Here is an 18,892-nt window from a genome sequence, read left to right as displayed (position 1 = left end):
CTGTACTGAAAACATCTCAGGTGATATTGCATCGACATACAAAGAACCTTGCTTATGATTTATACAAGAATGTACTGACTTCAGTTACACTAAATTAAAATATATAATGCCCACTGTTATGCTTACCGGAGACCGTCTCAATTGAATGACAAAGTTAAAATACAATCACCAAAGTCTTTTACCAAAACTGCTCATTATGTTCCCTCTCACATTCATCTGTATTTCGCTAACTCATGTCCTCTACCTGTTTATTCTCAGCTATACAGCTCTGCTCCTTTCAACCACATATTCAACAGGGCACAAGTTGTTTCCTTGATGGATCACTCTCCTTCTCCAGCTTTACTGTGTGCTCTGGGCATTGAGATCCTCATAGTCAGCAGGAATAGTGTCTGTGGGTGTGAGAAAGAAAAAGCAATTCATAAGGATACTTACATGTTATGTAGCTCACTGTACTGCCTTTAACTAGCAAACACTCACCATTGCAACGGTACTTCAGGTTGGACCAGATTATATTTTCCTGAGAGAAGCAGAACACGCCCAGTCTCCCGCCTCTCATGCTTGTGTCTATTATCACCCCTGTGTCCGCCACAAGGTCCGAGCCCTCAAAGAATCGAGCTCTGGTTCACATTAGAAGTGAAAATAGTCAGTTTGCACAGTTTGAGTGTGTGCACTATCTCTCTTGAATGTTGATGTGTGTCTGCTTGTACCTGATGTATCCAACCTGAGGTCTGTGCTGAAGGAACCAGCGGTAGGAGACCTTGTCCTTCCAGCCAACATTCCTGGGGTCCTTCCACAGGAGACGTACCTGCTCAGCGGTGTCTCCTGTGTGCCAGAGGGAGTTCCTCAGATACTCACCAGGACCAGTCTTGGACTTCACAACCTAGTGATCAAGAGCCAGATAGCATAAGAAAACTGATACAGATGTTAAAAATGGGACATTAAACTCCAAATGCTCCTTATGGTCAGGTAAGCACCTTGTGTGGTAGCTCACTGCCATCAGTGTGTGTGAGCCTGTGACTGGGTGAATGAGCAGCAAATTTTGAAGTGCTTTGGATAAAAGCCCAACATAAAAGCAGCCATTTACCTTGAGTTGTATTCCCGGCTCAGCAACTGCTCTGAAGGGCGCAGCCTGCCAGTACGTTTGTTCCGTCTGTTTCCACATCACCACGTAGAAGGATGACGAGTCCTGGTAGCCGAAGATGAAGCCAGCATAGTCATCATCTGTCACTGTGTTCACGTGAAATGTTCCTTCAAAGTCGACCCCACTGAACGCTGTGTAGCCTACAGAGGTGGACAGTGGAGGTCAACATGTTAGGTGAAGGCTGACAAAAAACACACATTAAGGATGAGACAGTAATAAGGTTTTATGTGCTTACCTACAGCAAGGCCAGGGTCAGAGTTCATGGTCTGAACTATCTCCATACCCTGTCAGGATAAAAGAGAGTGTCTTCACTGTATTTATACTATTATGCCACTCTTAAGATATATTGTTTTTGTAATTTTAAAACAATATTCATCTTGTTTAAAATGAAATATTTTACTATCCATGTAGGAGTACACTCATTTTGTTTTGAATATGAATGGAACACCCTAGGAGCAAAGACTACTGGCAACTATAACAGAGGTTGAACTTTGGCTTTTGTTTACCTGATTGAGGACCACCCAGTTGGGGTCGATCTGAGAGTCCCCCTCTGGGTCCAGCACTACGGTCTGATAGGCTCTGAAGTCAGTGAGGGTGACCTCAGCGTTCTCTGGGCAGTGGTCGATTCTATCAATGACATTGTCTTTGTCAAAGTCTCCTTCGCACGCGTCTCCAACACCGTTCTCTGAAATACAATGACAGCGCTTAGGAACTGCACAGCAGAAATACGAATACTGTACAAGTGCATGTACACAGCCATCATTAAGTGATACTAACTGTCTGTATCTATCTGGTCTAAGTTGACAACTAGTCTGCAGTTGTCATTATCGTCCGGTATGCCGTCGTTATCGTCGTCATCGTCACATTCATCTCCCTGTCAAGATAAAATAGCACATTTGGATGAACATAAACACAGACAGCATACATGAGATCAGTGGTGTTGGAAAGTACAGTAACTAAGTCCATTTACTCAAGTACTGTACTTAAGTACAATTTTGAAATACTTGTGATGTTTTTTTGTTTTTGTATTTCTACTCCACTAACATTTCAGAAGTATTTTTACTTCACTACATTTATCTGACAAACTTAAGTTCCTAGTTACTTTACAAATTAAGATTTTTGCAGACAAAACATATTAAAGGTTTATAAAATACAATATTTAGTTATAAACTAAAATATCCAACAGTTTATAAATGTTGCTCAAATGATTAGTTGATTGTTCAAAGTAACAAAATTAACTGCAAACCCGTATAACCTATCATTGATTACTCAAATGGATTTGCTGCTTTTTCCTTTAATTATATTAACTTATTTTTTAATAAATTGGAGGTTTGGACTGTTGAAGTGAAGATGTCACTTTGGGCTCTGGGAAATGGTGACGTAACTTCTCACTATTTTCAGAATTTTTACAAACCAAACAATCAATTGATTAATGGAGAAAATTATCAGCTGATTAATCCATAATGACCACAATCATTAGTTGCTGTCAAAATAGGAGTAACACAGCTCAGGGGGACTTGAATTGAGTACTTTTACTTTGAGCACTTTATTTCCTGGTTATACTTACATGCTTTTACTGAAGTAACATTTTCAATGCAGGACTTTACTCGTAACAGAGTATTTTTAAAGTGAACTAATACTTAAGTAAAGGATCCGAATATCTTCCTCCACTACTGCAAGAGATGAATTACTAAAATATGATGCACTGAATAAATTCAGTAAAGGACGAAGAGAAAGATTTAAGTTTAAAACCATTCCATCCTTGTCAGTGTCCAGCTGAGCGGAGTTGATGACTGTGGGACAGTTGTCATTTGTGTTCTGGTGGCCGTCACCATCACTGACAAAGAGGAGGAAGGGAAGGTAAAACAAAAGGTCAGAACTTTCTGCACTTTTATATGTATTCATATCACAGGTCAGAACAGCAGGCTCTACCTGTCTATGTTGTCATCACAGGTGTCTCCTACAAGGTCATCATCCGAGTCAGACTGCAGGAGACAAAACAAATACTGTTGTTCAGAGTTCTGGCAGCAGATTCATTTTGTTCAGGTTGTTGTTTGGTTTGTTACCAATGATGCAATACATCAAAGTACATGTATATATTCATATTTCATATTTCATATTCATATACATTAATTTGAGGTACTTTATACTTCTACTACAGGACATCTCTGAGGCAGTACTGTACTTTTTACTCCACTACATTTGTCTGACATCTTAAGTTACTAGTTACTTTTCAATTCAAATTTTTCATACCCTTACTGTTCAGTGAAAACCATGTATCTCCAAATTTCGTGAATTTAAAGTGGAATTTTTCTGATAAATTGAAGGATGATTTGTCCCTTTATGGCTTGAGAATATTGTTACTTTTCAGGGTAAATAAACTATTTAAAAACTCTCTTGGATTTTCTGGAAAATGCAGTGGACTTTTCAAAGACACGTGGTTCTCACAGTACAGTGACGTGTTATAGGATGATCTTGTAGAACATGATGCATTGCTGTATATTAAACATCCGAGCAAAAAGTTAAAATTAGTTCAACCTTAAACATCTACAACAGTAAAATGCAACATACACATTAATGCAACAGTATATTAATATCAATATTAAACCAAAAAAATCATATACAATAATAACACACTGTCAAGGACCATTTTACTACACAATGAGTACTTTTACTTTTTATACTTTACGTACATTATGATGGAAATAAATACTTTTTCTTAAATAAGGTTTTGAATGCCGGGTTCTTACTTGTAGTGGATTATTTTTCACAGTGTGATATTTGTACATATATTTAAGTAAAAGATCTGAATGCTTCTTCCACCACGGCCTGTTACCTGGTTGGGGTTGACCATATCAGGACAGCTGTCGCAGGCATCTCCCACACCATCGTTGTCTCTGTCTTTTTGGTCTGGGTTCGGTACTCGCTGGCAGTTGTCAAGAAAATTCTTCAAGCCTGAGAACATAAACACCTCAGTACTTTAATTTTCTGCGCCATGTAAAAGCGTTGACAGAAAAATAGAAAGCATGACAGAAAACAGCCCACAGACACAGTCTGTCAAATGCATCACCAGATGGCAGTGTTTGTGTAAGACGAAGGTGAAATAGTTTCCAGTGGCCTTCAACGCCTGGCGGAGGCTTACCGTGGAAAAATGAGAGAGAGAGGAGACAGACATGACCAAGCGCTTAGCAATCCAGCCCTGGAGTTAAAGACAGAACCAAATGATCAAGAGGTTGAAGCTCTACCAGAATGAATGAACAGGGGTAAACAGAGTACATGCAGCATACGTAATCACATAAAGGTAAACATGCTGGCACACACAAAGGCACAAAGTTAAAATTTAGTTTCCAGTGGAACAAATGAGAGGTATTCTAAAAGGGCATTCAAATGAAGTATGTGAGAAAAGTTTGTGAGACAACACTTCTGATTCCAGTTGGAACATTTTAACATACAACACTGTTTTCTACTGGGGTTTAAAAGGTTTGTTTTTTCTTCTTAATGACGCTTGAGTTATTTCCTGAAAGCCGATGACCTAACTGGTCAAGGACGTGAATTGGAAACAGAAACAGAAACAGAAAGACCAGAAGGATGTTTTGAACAGATAAGTGCTGCCAGTCCACACTTTCCACTGAACAGGATTGTAAAGGTTGTGTTCTTGTCTAGACAGTCTAGTCAGACAGTGTGTGGTTTGGATAACCCTCACAGAAACGATAGTATTTTAATATGATGATCAGACATTAGCTTTCACAATGTGGTCTTAGCATTATTACCTCTAATTGATGCAATAAAAGCAGCAATGATCCAGTTATTACACCTACCACAGTAATGACCATCCAACCTTTTAGCCACTGTGACCATTTACAAAAATGCCCGTCTAATTATATCCAGTCATACAAGTAATCACACAATTATGTATCTGTTATAATTACTCAACTGATAACTAATAACAAACTTACCGTCCCCATCCATATCATCATCACAGTCATCTCCCAGCCCGTCTTGATCGGTATCCCTCTGTGAGGGATTGTCGATTGTTCTGCAGTTATCACAGGCATCACCATGGAGATCCTTATCGCTGTTCCTTTGGTCCACATTAGGAACGAGCCAGCAGTTGTCCTGGGACAGATAAATGAGGTTTACTGTATAGTGCATGGGCTCAGTGAGAGTAAGTTACTGTTCACAGAATCTGTGAGAGTTCACTGCATGCTGGTCCTGTTGAGCTAAGTTACTTACATCTATGTTAGCAATGCCATCACTGTCTGCATCATCATCACAGGAGTCACCCAAGCCATCCCTGTCTGCATCCTCTTGGCCGGAGTTTGGCACAAACACACAGTTATCCTGGAAACATCGCAAAACACACATATCTTTAATGTTTAGTACTAGTATAAATTTAATGCAGAGGGTAGTGGGTGTAGACATGAGTACCTGCTTACACTGGTTGTCTCTGCACTGGAGCTTAGCATCAGGATATGCGTCAATATCTGTGTCCTTTCCACACACGTAGCCATTACCAGCCCAACCAACGCCACACTAACACACACACAAGACGGAAAGGCACAGCATGACATTTAACGTAAATTATGTAATGTGGAAAAGTTAGTGATTTACATTCACGATCCACAGGTATTTATAAAGATGAATATGCCCTCAGTATTTTATAAATCCTTACCACGCAGCTAATGCTGCCGTCTCTCTCCACGATACACTCGGCATTGGCATCACAGGGGTTGGGTTGACCGTTGCCGCAAAGCCGAGTTCCTTGGCACCCTCTCACTTGGTCACCTGTGAAGCCAGTTCTACACTCGCCACAGCGGAAGGAACCCTGGTGAGGACAGTACAGTCAGAGTCAGAAACCAGGGCTGTTTGCTGTATGAGAGTATGATAATAACCATACACCAGTCCGAGTGGTCTTACTATAGTGTTGTAGCAGTTTGAGTTGGCAGTGCAACCTCCATTCTCAGGTGGGCCCAGACACTCATCTATATCCTCACACACCTGGGATGAAAGTCAGTATATAAAGAGAAAGACTCATAGTTAAATCAAACAGAAGTAATGTTTTATATACAGTTTATTATTTTTGTTGTTTTACCTGTTTGTGCGACTTAGCATATGCCACTCCCACTCCATTTAACTCTGGCCCGGTGTATCCCAGAGGGCATTGCAAGCAGCGAAAACCAGGAGCAGTGTTCACACAGCGGACTCCAGGGAAACATGGGCTAAAGTCGCACTAAAACACAAAAAAAACAAGATTGTCAAATGTCAACTCATGCTAATTTCACCAACTGGTTACAGAGACACATACACCTTAAAGAATATAGTCCCTACCTCATCTACGTCGTCACAGTGCACCCCGTCTCCTGTATATCCATCTGGACAGGGTGCACACTGGAAATTCCCTGAATCTGTAGGGATGCACATGTTCTGTCTGAAACAGGTCCCGGGTGCACACTTAGTCTGAGGCTGAGGCGGCATGACAAACGACCCAGGACGGGGACCTGGCCCGGGACCTGGACCTGGACCTGGACCTGGGTTGGTTGGACTGCCTCCGAGACCTGTGGGACACATAGACAGATATGAGAGCACCTTGTTGAAAAGTAATTTTGCCAGTAGTGTCTAAATACTGTGAGAATGAAGTCTGATCAGGGTTTTTCTACTGCTTACCACAGGCTAGACATTCTGCGATGGTATTCCTCAGAAAAGTTGTCTCCTTAATCTTAACCAGAAAAAAACAGAGTGTAGAAATGTTAGTCAGGATCAATAGAAGCATATCGAAATTTTATATTTTTAAATAACTATTGAAAATCTGAAGGAGACTGAGAGGTTCTGTAAAGTTATAAAATGTGTGTCTGCTAAGGCAAACTCCAGTGATCTGTTACATAAACGATTCCCGAAGTGTGTCTGGACTGTAAAACCAGGATTTTATTGCCTCAGGCTCCATTTGATGCCTTATCTTCTAACAAATCTGCCGTTTTAAATGATCATCCACTGCTCTCTTTTTAGTGAGCTGTTTGTTGCTGAGGTTACATAAAGTCTTCAACAGGTGCTCAGCCAGTCTGGATTCTCACTTTTCAAAACAAATCTCTGCTTTTATTGCAGATCTTACCCCGCAGAAAAAGGAAATTCCAATCGGTTGTGAATCAGCCCACATTCCTTCACTTTTAAAGGTAGGTAACTCTTCAAAACAGTCAGGGACATTTTCTTTTTTACAATGTTCTCCAAAAAGCTTTTTCCTTCCATTTTATCAATTGAATTTGTCAATTTAATTTAATCTTAGAATCAACCTGTCTTCAAACAATGCCATCATCAAAATTATTGGACTATTTATAATAATATAATAATAACTCTATTTTTAAATTCTGTGGTGCTCTTTACTTGATCATTTTGAACAGTCTTTCAGGAGTGTTCCCTGTAAGACACACAAGACTGGGACACATGTTACCTGCTGGTGGAGCAGCTCCTTCATCTCAGATAACATGCTCTTCAGCTCCACCATGGTGGCCTGGTCATGTGCTGTTCTGCCTCCCTGGATACCTGAGAGAATTTCACAAATCAGAATTAGAAAATCAGCTACACAACACATCCGCCAGGTTTTAGTTAAACCTATCAGGTGATGTCAGACAGCCAGTAACAATCTTTTCTCACCTAGCACCTGCAGAGATTCACCCTGATCCGTGTTACACTCCTGCAGAGTGGCCACATTGTCTATGGTGTCCTCTATCACCAGCTTCAAGTCAGTCAGTTGATTCTTAAAGATGAATACAAGGCAGATCAAATTAAATAAATAAAAATAACTGAAAAGTTGTTGTGCTGGTCAAACAGTTTTCATATTATACTGTAATGTTGGGACTGGCAGCATATCTCTGTATTCAAATTTATATGTCCTATTAACCATAAATGTCCTATTAACCTGTCCAGTCGACTGCAGGGTCCTAAGTGACACTTTGTTGGGACCAGCTGGAAGTGACCCAAATGCAGCTGGCAGATCATCCAAAGTGTGCACCAGCCTGCAGTCTATATAGATGTTGAGGCGAGGTGGGCCGCGCTGTAGGCCGCTGGCATGTAGCATCACATGGTGATCTCGACCATCTGCCAGGGAGGCGTGGTTAAAACTGGTTGTGCCAAATCTGCTGTCAGTTTTCTGGTAACGTAGGGTCACTATAGGTGAAAAAAATAGAGAATGAAAGACAGAGAGGAGAGGAAAGAGAAAGGCAGCAGGAGAACATGAGTTCAAACAGATACATAGCTGGAAGTCAAAGACAGTGTTACATGTGTCAGTATAATACTTCACCCTTGCTCAGTTTGGCCTGCACACTGAACTCCAGATACTTGGTGTTGTCTCTGGGGTTGATGACACTGTAGAGGGAGGTGGGGGCCTTGTTTTGGAGTCTGAAGGAAGAGAGGAGGAAAGCTTCGTCTCGCCCTTTGTTCTTCAGGCTTCCTTGGAGCAAGTCTGGCAGGCAGTCTGGAGAATCCAGCAGGTCGTAGACTAACGGAGGAGAGGATTGTTAAAAAGCTGCCATAATTGTGACAAAGAAAGTCCAGATAAAAAAGCATGGATCAACACAGACAATAAGGGAAACATGCAGCGTAGTGGTCATTCATCAGTGTGCAAGAAGCTCAGGAAACACCAACCGACAGCACTCTATCTGGTACACTTTGACAGGTGCTTACTTTCTTTTATCTCAATATAAATGAAAAGTTTTCTGAGTTTGTGTCTTGATGGCTATGGCACACAGTGTACTGTGGATTGTAACTGCTGAGTCAGTATGGTACTTTAGTATGTGTGACAGTGCATATTTATGTGTGTGTTCATGTCTGTGTGTGTGTGTGTGTGTGTGTGTGTGTGTGTGTGTGTGTGTGTGTGTGTGTGTGTGTGTGAGCGCACATTCATGTTCGCATCCTGCTGTGTTTTATAGAGTGGCAGACTGGAGTTGCAGAAGGGAGCAGCAGTAAACCTTTTCCACTGGAACAAACCTACTACCTCACACCCCCATGCACTGACACATTCACACAGATACACAAAGACGCTTGCTAGTAGCCCATTAGTTGAACTGGAAAATAATAAGAAGTGACAGGAAATCATATGGAAACATTTGTGTGCAGATTCCAGGCAAATCAAACTTTTGCACATGCACTTTCTTGGATGGCAATTCATGTTGTTCCACTGGCCTTATTTAGGTCAGACTGTTACTGGATCCCAGATGTCAGATTCAAAAGACTACAAAAAAGCTAGGTTCATGCCAAACAAATCAACTGCAATACCCTCTTTATTAACAGCTTGCTGCAGATTGAAAGTTGTAAGATCAAGCATCCGATTATTAGGAATACATGAATACTAAAGAGAGTTACTGAAACAGACTTATTTGAAAGTGATCTAAAGAGGTTTTTAACATCTGCTGATCTATGGCACATATGAGACGATTTTCTGACAGGCATGGAAAGTGAAAAGTACTTACCAATGCCTTGAGCTGAGACCGTGAGCACAAGCTGTTGCAGCACGAGAGACAGAGCTGCTGCTCCAGCCCACACACCCATTGTCAGTGCTTCAGGATGGGACACACCTCAGGAAAAGCTGTGCTCCTGAAGAAAGGATTGAGTTTCCTCTTGTGGATCAATAAGTGTATCACAGATTATTTTGTGATTATTATTTTAACGATCCAACAGAATGATGGACAAATCCAGATGTTGAAGCAAAATCTCAGCAGAGGTGAGATGGTTTTGTTGCCACAGCCACAGCTTTTAAAGCAAAGGGGAGTGTCTTTGTACTCTACTGCTGAGAAGGTGGCACTGTGTAGGGACTATTTTAAGTGTGTGGGAGTGTCCCCTTGCTACTATAGTTCGATCATATAATACATTTTAATAGCACTACCACATGCTGAAAACTGTGTAAACAAAGAAATAACAACAAAAAAGGTATAATGTATGGTATTTAATTCTAAAAGGTTTGTCAGAGTACTTCATTGCCTCAAGTGCATGAGCTAAATGTGAAATTTTTGTGTATTTATGATCCTATCCTATTTTATTAGAGTCACAATAAAGCTTTTATTCATTGAATATTTGCGTCTACAGTCTTTTGGGGATTTGTGATATACTATAAAACCATTGGAAGCACTCTAAATCTGTCTGTATACAGTCAGCCAACTCTAAAAAATGTTTAGAAATGGATTGTGGTCTCAGGGGAGGAAAACCTGATTCCAACTGGCCATTGTTTTTCACAAACATCATGAGCCTCTGTCGTAGATGTGGATTTGATCTCTTAGCTCATCTCCAGTAAGCCAGTTGAACTATATGCCATATGTTTTTAATTTCAATTTAATTTAATCCAACTTGTAACTCTTGCCTCTGCAAAGCTTTTTCTTAATTCCATCGGTTGGAGAATGTGAGAAGGGAAGTATAAAGAGGGCTAGGCTTGGGACCCTGGAAACATTTCACGTTAGATGTCTGGTACTCGTCTTAAAGCTTTCTCTACTAGCCTCAAGTACATTTCATCATCTCAGCTGCAGGTCCAAGCCAAAGAGAGACATTTACCATCCCTCAGTGCATTATCACCGTACATCCGTCTCTGTCTGGATGTCTAGTCTCTGAACAAACACCTGGCAGCCTTGAGTCTGACTATCAGCACAGGGACAGACATCATGCTGACAATAAGTAAAATACCACAAAAATGGGAGGGAAAAATCTAAATTTGAACTTGTTACTTGTTCCATTCGTGTTATATAGTATGTCAGCCACTATATAAATGACAGCATATGGTGTATCACTGTTCCTTTCAAGACAGGCCTTTTTACTGCTTGTTTTAAAATGTATAAAATCAACTAATTGATATGACTATTGGATCATGTTATCTCTAGTCTCTTGCAGCCTTGAAACTACTGACAAAACAATGATATACTGCATTAAATCAATATAAGTATAGTTTCATTCTTGTAATTAAAATATGATTCAACAAACATTTGTTTAATTGGTAACATTTTGCACTAGGTACACATATTTCTAGTAGAAATCATGACTGGACATAAGAAATGAGTGAGGAATTTACTGAAAAGTAATGTAGTTAACACATAACCCTTAATAAAACTTTAGAATGATACTTGACAAGTGACCGCTTGATACTAAAATGAAAGTATTTGTATGTTTTGTGCACACAGATAAAATTTGCACATGTGTAGACCTTTATTTGCAACCATAGCTTTGGGGCAAATGGGTCATTTTTAAGATGAATATTATTGACTTTACCTGACTATTTTAATAAACTAGTATGTGAGGGTCCATTTCTATTTTTTGTTTATAGATTAATTGGTAGATACATTTTCACCCCTAAAATAATTAATGCATTTGAAATTGTGAGGTCATTCTTGACGTCGCAACAAGTATTTTTTTTTATCACCGAATAACACATCTCCTCAGCAGTTGGTGCGTCCAAACACTTTAAGGATTTCTAATTGATGTTGTTACATGTAAATAAATTCTTTCTCATTATGTTTACTTTTTTTGTGCAACATCTCATAAAGGTGCATCATGCTGAGTTGCTGCTAGGATTACTTAATTCCGTCATGATTACCTCAACACTACTTACCAGTTTCATGACTCCTAAAGTGATGTAAAGCGTCACCCTAATAAGCTGACAAACAGCTAATAAGTTTTAACAGGGAATGAACAATTACAGTTGAGTGACATCAGCCAGAGACTGAATTCTCTCACTCAAAACACATTTACATGAATATTTTCACCCATATTTTACAGTTTTATTCTTTCATGTCAATATAAATGTGCCTAGCAGGTCATCTTAGTGCATGACAGAGGACATTTGAACATGTTTCATCAGACTAATGATCTTTTCACCTCTGCAGGCTCTGATATGACAGGTACCTCGTGACGTCACCGGCTCCTTCCATGAATCAAAACATGGCGGCTGCCATGGAGCTGAGATGCTGGGGAGGAGACTGGGGGTTGCCTTCCGTCCACAGCGAGTCTCTGGTAGTTCTGGTAATGTTATCCTCTGCTTGTAATAAAAAATACGGTTACGATATCCAGGCCTGCTTTTAAGACGAAAGGCTTCTTCTGCGGTTTTCTTTGCCGCTGCTCTGTGTATCTCTGGTTAGCTTCCATGCTAACTCACCCACTGCAGTTTGCTTGTTAGCTGCTCATTTTCAGCTCGATGTGCAGGATAGAAAGTCAGGTTTTCAGTTCAGCTTCATGTTGGCTCAGCGGCAGCATAATAACCGGGACTGCACGGTCTGTCCTTAATGTGAGGCTGCTTGTCAGAAGTCACTGTCATGGCTAATAAAAATGTGGTCCTTCAAGGTCAGCTTGTTGAAGCTCCGATGTTAATTTATCTTTGTATATTGCCCACTCTCTCGCCAGGTTGCTATCGACGGTGGTAGAGGTAGTAATAACCTGTCAGGACATTAACATTGAGGTGTTTGCTGCCTTTTAATCATGTTGTTGTCTCTCAGTAAGTCGGTGCAGTTACTACTAATGCCACAAGGTGACACTTGGGATAATGTTGACAATTATGACACCTTTTAAAGCACACAACTTAAATATTATGTGATAATTATGCCTTTTTGTGGGTTTATTGACGGCATTCAAATATATTTATGAAGTACAATGTGTCAGACTTTGTCAGGAATAGTCCTACATTTATTTCTATTGTTGTCACTGGTGTTACAAACCAGAAACAGGAATTCATGGTGTGACATGAATACATTTTAGGAAATAGGAATTATGAAACTAGAAAAATCATATGGAAAATAAAAAATAATTGACTTATTGAGAATTGCTCGTCAGACAAAAATGAATAATCTTAAAATATAATCAACAAATTATCCAAAAATAAAAATAGTCTTTTGTTCACTGCCTTTATTTTGGTGCTTTTATTTTCTGGCTTGTAGTTGTGCTTGGTTTTCTGTAAATTAAGCTGTTTCAGGTCAGCAGTGTTATCATTATCATTGTGTGCACCAAATCTGAGTTTGTGCCAACCTCCTACTGAGGGTACTTTGATTGCTGCAAGCACTCTGCTTCATTACACGATTGTTATCATACTAAGCCTAGGCTTGATTTAAGCATTACAGTGCTGCATTAGAGCCGTAAACAGCTCAGGAAGTGTTTCCCTCAACAAAGTATGCTGTAGTGCTTTGGTATTTGGATCAATAGTTTGAGCTCTATATCTATGACAGACTTTTAAATCATAAATGGACTAACTTTTGTCTTGTACCGTCTTTCCTGATTCAAGTGTGGATTTTCTTTCAGGCATACGCCAAGTTTTCTGGAGCCAAACTCACAGTTTCTCCGATAGACTGGACATGGAAAACTCTAACAGGTGGGCCGCAGCTTCCTATAAACCAGAATTTCATAACATTGCTGTCTAGACACCACATGGGGATTGCTTGATATACAGATGTGGTCGACTGAGAATTCTATAACTTCTTAAGAATATACAGTACATTGTTGAAAAATATGGTTGTATTTTTTTACCATTTTGAGCAACCTTAATGCTCTTGAAGATAATGCAACAATACAACGCATGCCTAAAATCACATGACCACTTGACAGCTCTAATACTCTTAATTGCTGAAGATTTTGTGGATTGTCTGGTTGTGTTCAAATTTAACTAAATCATTGTAAATAGTCTTGAATTATAATATCTTCATCTTCCTGTCATTCAATTTGCAGCAACAGTCCCAGAGTTGATCTGTGGAAACTCTGTACTTCAAGAACCTACACAGATACTCAACTTCCTGAGGAAACAGGTAAGACTGGATGTGAAGGCTGCTCACTATCCATCACTTAGTCATTATGTCCCCAAACCCATTCAGCAGAATAAATAGATATGCTGTGATATTTATGATTATTTTATTTTATTTTCAGAGGTTTAATGCAGACTATGAGCTGTCAGCCAGACAAGGAGCAGACACCATGGCATATATTGCTCTGCTTGAAGAAAAACTACGACCTGCTCTGGTAACACCATTTCTCTTCTGCTTATTGCTGACAAGAACGTATCTGTGAGGAGGGTTAACATTCAGATTGATGCTTTGTGTCTCACAGTTGCACACTTTCTGGGTGGATGCAGAAAACTACGCCAATGTGACGAGGCCATGGTTTGCCTCACGCTCGCCATTCCCTCTTAACTTTCTCGTTCCTAGTAGCCATGCCAACACTGCCCTCTCCCGCATCCTTCTAACCAAAGGAGAGGCGCCTCTGCACAGAATCACTGAGGTGGAGGGAAAGGTAAATATTGATCTGTCTGATTAATCAGTCAAAATGTTGTGTCAACATGTCTGCTCCGTGTAGTTATCTTTTTCAAAAAACTGAAACTTTCTTATTGTCTTCCTCAGATCTACAGTGATGCTAAAGAGTGCCTGAATCTCCTCTCCTACAGACTGGGATCAGCAAACTACTTCTTTGGCAACTCGTGAGTTCTTTAATGTTTTTTGAAGGACCATATCCACATAGGTGAGAATCTATTGGAAAATTAACAGCTGAAAATGACTGGGATAGAAATGTCGTCTGAAATTAAATTAAATTAAATTAAATTTCTGGTTGTGAGTCTGCGTGCAGGTGTTAGTTTTTCGAATTAAATATTAAGCTGTTTTTTTTATTGTTAACTTGTGAGTATAGGAAAATAATGGCATCAAAACTGGGAACTAGCACAATACACAATAGGCCAAACTTGATATGCAAATTGGGATTTCTTTGGAAGTATGGAAAATGAAATGATGATGTATTAAGGCTGTGAAGGAATGGGTCTTATGAAGTGTATTTCGGAAATCATCCTGGAGAAATCAGACTTAGAAAATGCTTTTCTATGCTCATTTAGACAAAATTATTAATTATAATTCAGGATATATAAACAATATGAGTATACAATCTTTGATGTCACATAGCTCTGTATCGCTTGTCTCTGTGTGTGCCTAAATTTACAAGTAAATACATTTGTGTTTGTAGGCCGACCAGTCTGGATGCCTTTGTGTTTGGTTTTTTGGCTCCACTTTACAAAGCCAGTCTCCCCAGTAGCCCACTGCAGAGCCACCTCAGACAGCTGGATAACATCACAGGCTTCTGTGACAACATCCTCGCAGTCTACTTCAGCTCGGACCACCCTTGTAAGATCACTGCGCACACTGGAATTACTTACACTATCAGGGCTTGAGCTTGGGGAAATCTACACAGAATGATCATGGGGAAGGTTTTTATGTCCAAGCAAAAAAAAGAAACTAACATCATCAGCACTTTCTGTCTTCTCACGTCTTTGATTCACAGCATGCTTGCTCTTTGTATCTGCTTCTATTATAACACTGTTCCTGTTCCACTGACTCTCTGCTATCTCCTTCTTCTCTGGGTGTCCCCTTGCATCATCTCTCTACAGGTCCTCCCCCACCTGTTCAAGAAACAATGGATGCCAACCTCCAGAAACTAACGCAGCTTGTAAATAAAGAGTCCAACTTGATAGAGAAGGTGCTTCTGCTTTCCTTTTATCTTCTTTGCATGGTTGCATTTGGCAGGTACAGTCTCAGCTGGACTAAAATTTACATAAAGTGTCTCTCACTTAGTCATTGTCAAATAATTTTATGCATGTGTATGTGTCCTCTGACTAAACTGGACATCCTGTACTGTAGATGGATGACAACCTTCGCAGCAGCCCTCAGCACAAACCCCACAGACCAGACCCTAAACCCAGTCTGGCCAGTGAGAAGAACTCTACCCCTGCCTAACCCCTGACCTGTCAACCCTGATCCAGCCTTATGAATGGAGAAGAAACAGCCTGTAGATGAAAGGTGCTGTTCAGAATCTGACTCAACATACTGAAATCTAAAAATTGTCATCCAGCTGAGCTATAACTTGAATGGAAAAAAACTAAGGGAAGTATGACTGACTATATAATTATAAAAGAGACTATTTCACTGCAAGATAATGATGATATATTTAAAAGATGTTAGTTTGAAAGTGAAGGAAAAGTGCATGTGTGAGGTTTTTATAAAAGTTCAGCGCATGTATGGTACGTGGTTAAGGATGGAATGCTATGAAGAGGTGCTTGATGAGAAAGACGCAGAAAGTTCAAAGGAAAGCCAAAATGAAATGAAAAGTCCAGCAAGGAAGAGAAGTGGCACTGTTTGACATTTGAGTGGGCCACTTTTTTTCTTTCAACCCCTTCCCTTTTTGTCGTCTGTAAAAAATTTACTTTCTCTTTGACTTTTTCTGTTCTTTATCACACTACAGTTGATACACCACAGAAAGCATGTGGGAATGTCCTTACCTGCCTCTTGAGGATATTGAAATAACTGAGTTAAAGATACCATGGTCACTCAAGTAAAATTGTGTTTGGCCAGAGCACCGTATGGCAAGATTTGTTAAGTTATCTTGTTTTTCTCAAGTTAATAATTCTGTGCTATATCATAGAGCATCTCACATCCTTTAGCACCCCTCTGAGCACACGTCCCTTCTGTACAGTATGTACAGTATGTATGCAGTCAGGACTACAGGAATAACCTGTTAGTTTTATTGCTTTGCTCTTACCTCCTCTGCTTTGTATAGCTTGTATAGTTGTAAATAATCTCATGATTAAAAACAATGCAACTTATTTCTGGTTTCCTCTAATAGGGCTGATCAGCTTGTTCATAGTCTTTGCTAGAATCACTGACATAATGAAAGGGCCTTTCACACTGTATTAACTTATTCATGCAACATATGTGGGATTAATGTGTGTTTTCCCAAGGACTATCGGAAACCAGTGTGTCTTTCATTATTCTTTCTTTGAGATATTCCGTGTCATTGACATTCACTTTTTGCCATGGTTTTCCACAACCATTTTTGTACAACATTTATTTTGTTTTGATTTTCTGCTGTGTTGTCATTTGTTGTGCCTATTTAACATTCAGCTTGTTGAAACTGAAGCCTCTTCCATTTAGTGTGTCTCATTAGCTGCCTTTTTTTGTTTTACCGTCTGAATTTCTAAAACTGAAATTAGACTGTGAATGAGTTGCCATGTTGTTTTTTTATTTGTTTTGTGTGTTGCTTTTTGTTTTTTCTACTGTCTTGTTCCCTACTATTCTCACAAATCATATATTACTGATCTTTGTCTGTTCCATGTGATTGCTTTCATGATTTCTCTGTGTCTCAGTCTCAAAGTATTATTACTCGTAAAGATACTTGAGCTCTTGCAACTTCCAAAAGACGAATTCATGTTTACATTCCCTTTAAAACCACAAGCAAATTCATTCATTGGTGCATGCATGTGTGCGTGCGTGCATGTGTGGGCACGTGCGTGTGCTTGCCGGTGGACTACAAACAGGTTTGTGAGGACCATGTGGGTGCAGTGTGCCTTCATGACAGCGGGTGTCTTTGTACAATTGTCAAAATGTTGTCATGTGTTATCATAAATTATATGTCTTTTTTCTGTTACAGTTGTTCATTCTCTGTGGATTATTGGCAACAACTGTCTTCATATTGAAATACAAATATGATAATCCAAACACGGCCACTGTCTTTTTTCTTTTCTTTTTTTTGCAAAATATACATATATAACTTAATATAATTTCACTTAATGAATTGAAATTAAGTTGTATGAATACAATTTATATAGTTTGCTGATGCCATCGTGTTGACCTTTAGTTGACTTAAATTAAACCTGAAACCTTTTTTATCAGTTGTTTCCACAGTTTCTTGTTAATGATTAATAAATGTTGTGGGTTGGAGGTGGTGGCATGAACTTATTTTGGCTTCAGAAGGTGAGCATGCCAGAAAAGGTTTGAGAACCGCTGCTGTAAGCCAGTGCAGCATGGCATGCTGTTGGGTGACTTGTTTTTCCACTAATAATGACAGATGATATAAACTTTCCCCACGTCTCTGAGTATGTGATCGGTTGTTTAGATGTTGGGAGGATAGAGAGCCCTTTGTTTGGTTTTGGCCCTTGACATGGAAAAAATGAGAGTAATGAAGCTTAAAGGAAATTATGCATACTTGACATCAGATATTGTTAAAGTCATCGCTCACGTGAGGGAGAGACTCCTGCTGGCTATTTGATTGGTGCGTTAAACGGAAATAAATAGCACATTTGGTTCTGTTGTCAATTTTGTACTAAAATAAACATCATGCTTGCTTCCTTTCATTTGCATGTTTTTTCTTTTTGCCTTCATTGTGTTCTATTTTTATGGGCTAGAACAATACATGTTTGATAAATCATTAGAAATAGTTCCAAAGAACTGTTGAAATGTTGAGATGAGAAAACACTTCCCAGTCTGCACCTAACTTTCCACTCTAACAGAATCAAATCAATCCAATAAAATGTGTTCCAACCCAGTGTTATCCACTGCAGGAAGTGAGAGAAGAGTAGTTCCAGTAAAATGAGCTGTCACCTTTCAAAGAGCTTTCCTTCAGGTTCCAACAGATCATATGGAGAGCCAAAAGCTGTTCCCATGATGGTGTGCGTGCATTTGCTGCAAAACTCCTCTTCTCCCTTTTCCTCTCCTCCTCTCTCTGTTTCCCCAGAAATGAGTAAAGGTGTCAGAGATGACGGGAAAAGCTATGTGTGCCTGGAAAAATAGTAATGTAATCATTGTGAAATGACATGTCCTCTGGAGAACCATGTAGCTTTGTCAGTGAGGTGTCTGGCTCCCAAATACACAGTAGCAACTCATAAAAAGCAATCTGGACGTCTATGTGCATGATGGCTTTTGCAGAAGTTTTTAAGATTGGTAGCACAAATGTCTGATTTTAGGCTGCAGTCATTTGTGATAGAGGTTTAAT

At 39.6% G+C, this 18,892-nt stretch overlaps 2 protein-coding genes across 4 annotated transcripts; one reads left to right on the top strand and one right to left on the bottom strand.

The window, feature by feature from the left end:
• Positions 1-201: 201 nt before the first annotated feature.
• On the bottom strand, positions 202-9,679 carry thbs4a (thrombospondin 4a). The gene is made up of 23 exons (XM_073466210.1): positions 9,601-9,679; positions 8,433-8,630; positions 8,052-8,299; positions 7,787-7,889; positions 7,584-7,675; positions 6,806-6,857; positions 6,470-6,696; positions 6,234-6,371; positions 6,059-6,139; positions 5,814-5,966; positions 5,570-5,674; positions 5,375-5,482; positions 5,098-5,257; positions 3,978-4,096; positions 3,074-3,126; positions 2,894-2,978; positions 1,919-2,015; positions 1,648-1,826; positions 1,377-1,425; positions 1,085-1,281; positions 708-880; positions 478-617; positions 202-389 (listed from the first exon to the last, which is right to left on the bottom strand). The coding sequence occupies exons 1-23, from the start codon at positions 9,677-9,679 to the stop codon at positions 340-342; spliced, it is 2,886 nt and encodes a 961-aa protein (XP_073322311.1). The 3' UTR covers positions 202-339.
• A 2,358-nt stretch (positions 9,680-12,037) lies between these two features.
• mtx3 (metaxin 3) lies at positions 12,038-17,619 on the top strand. Of its 3 annotated transcripts, none has more exons than XM_073466099.1 (9): positions 12,038-12,130; positions 13,397-13,466; positions 13,820-13,896; positions 14,015-14,107; positions 14,195-14,377; positions 14,485-14,561; positions 15,095-15,252; positions 15,516-15,604; positions 15,766-17,619. In XM_073466099.1, exons 1-9 carry the CDS (start codon positions 12,038-12,040, stop codon positions 15,859-15,861), a joined length of 936 nt encoding a protein of 311 aa, XP_073322200.1. In that variant the 3' UTR covers positions 15,862-17,619. The 3 variants fall into 3 exon arrangements, with proteins under 3 accessions (XP_073322200.1, XP_073322199.1, XP_073322201.1); XM_073466098.1 differs by having other exon boundaries at positions 15,516-15,651; XM_073466100.1 differs by lacking the exon at positions 15,516-15,604 and having other exon boundaries at positions 15,766-15,856.
• The last annotated feature ends 1,273 nt before the right edge of the window (positions 17,620-18,892 follow it).

Source organism: Pagrus major, chromosome 5 (assembly GCF_040436345.1).
Source record: "Pagrus major chromosome 5, Pma_NU_1.0".
Classification (NCBI taxonomy): Eukaryota; Metazoa; Chordata; class Actinopteri; order Spariformes; family Sparidae; genus Pagrus; species Pagrus major.
The sequence above is the reverse complement of the archived record's forward strand: the minus strand, read 5'-3'. Positions and strand labels throughout refer to the sequence as shown.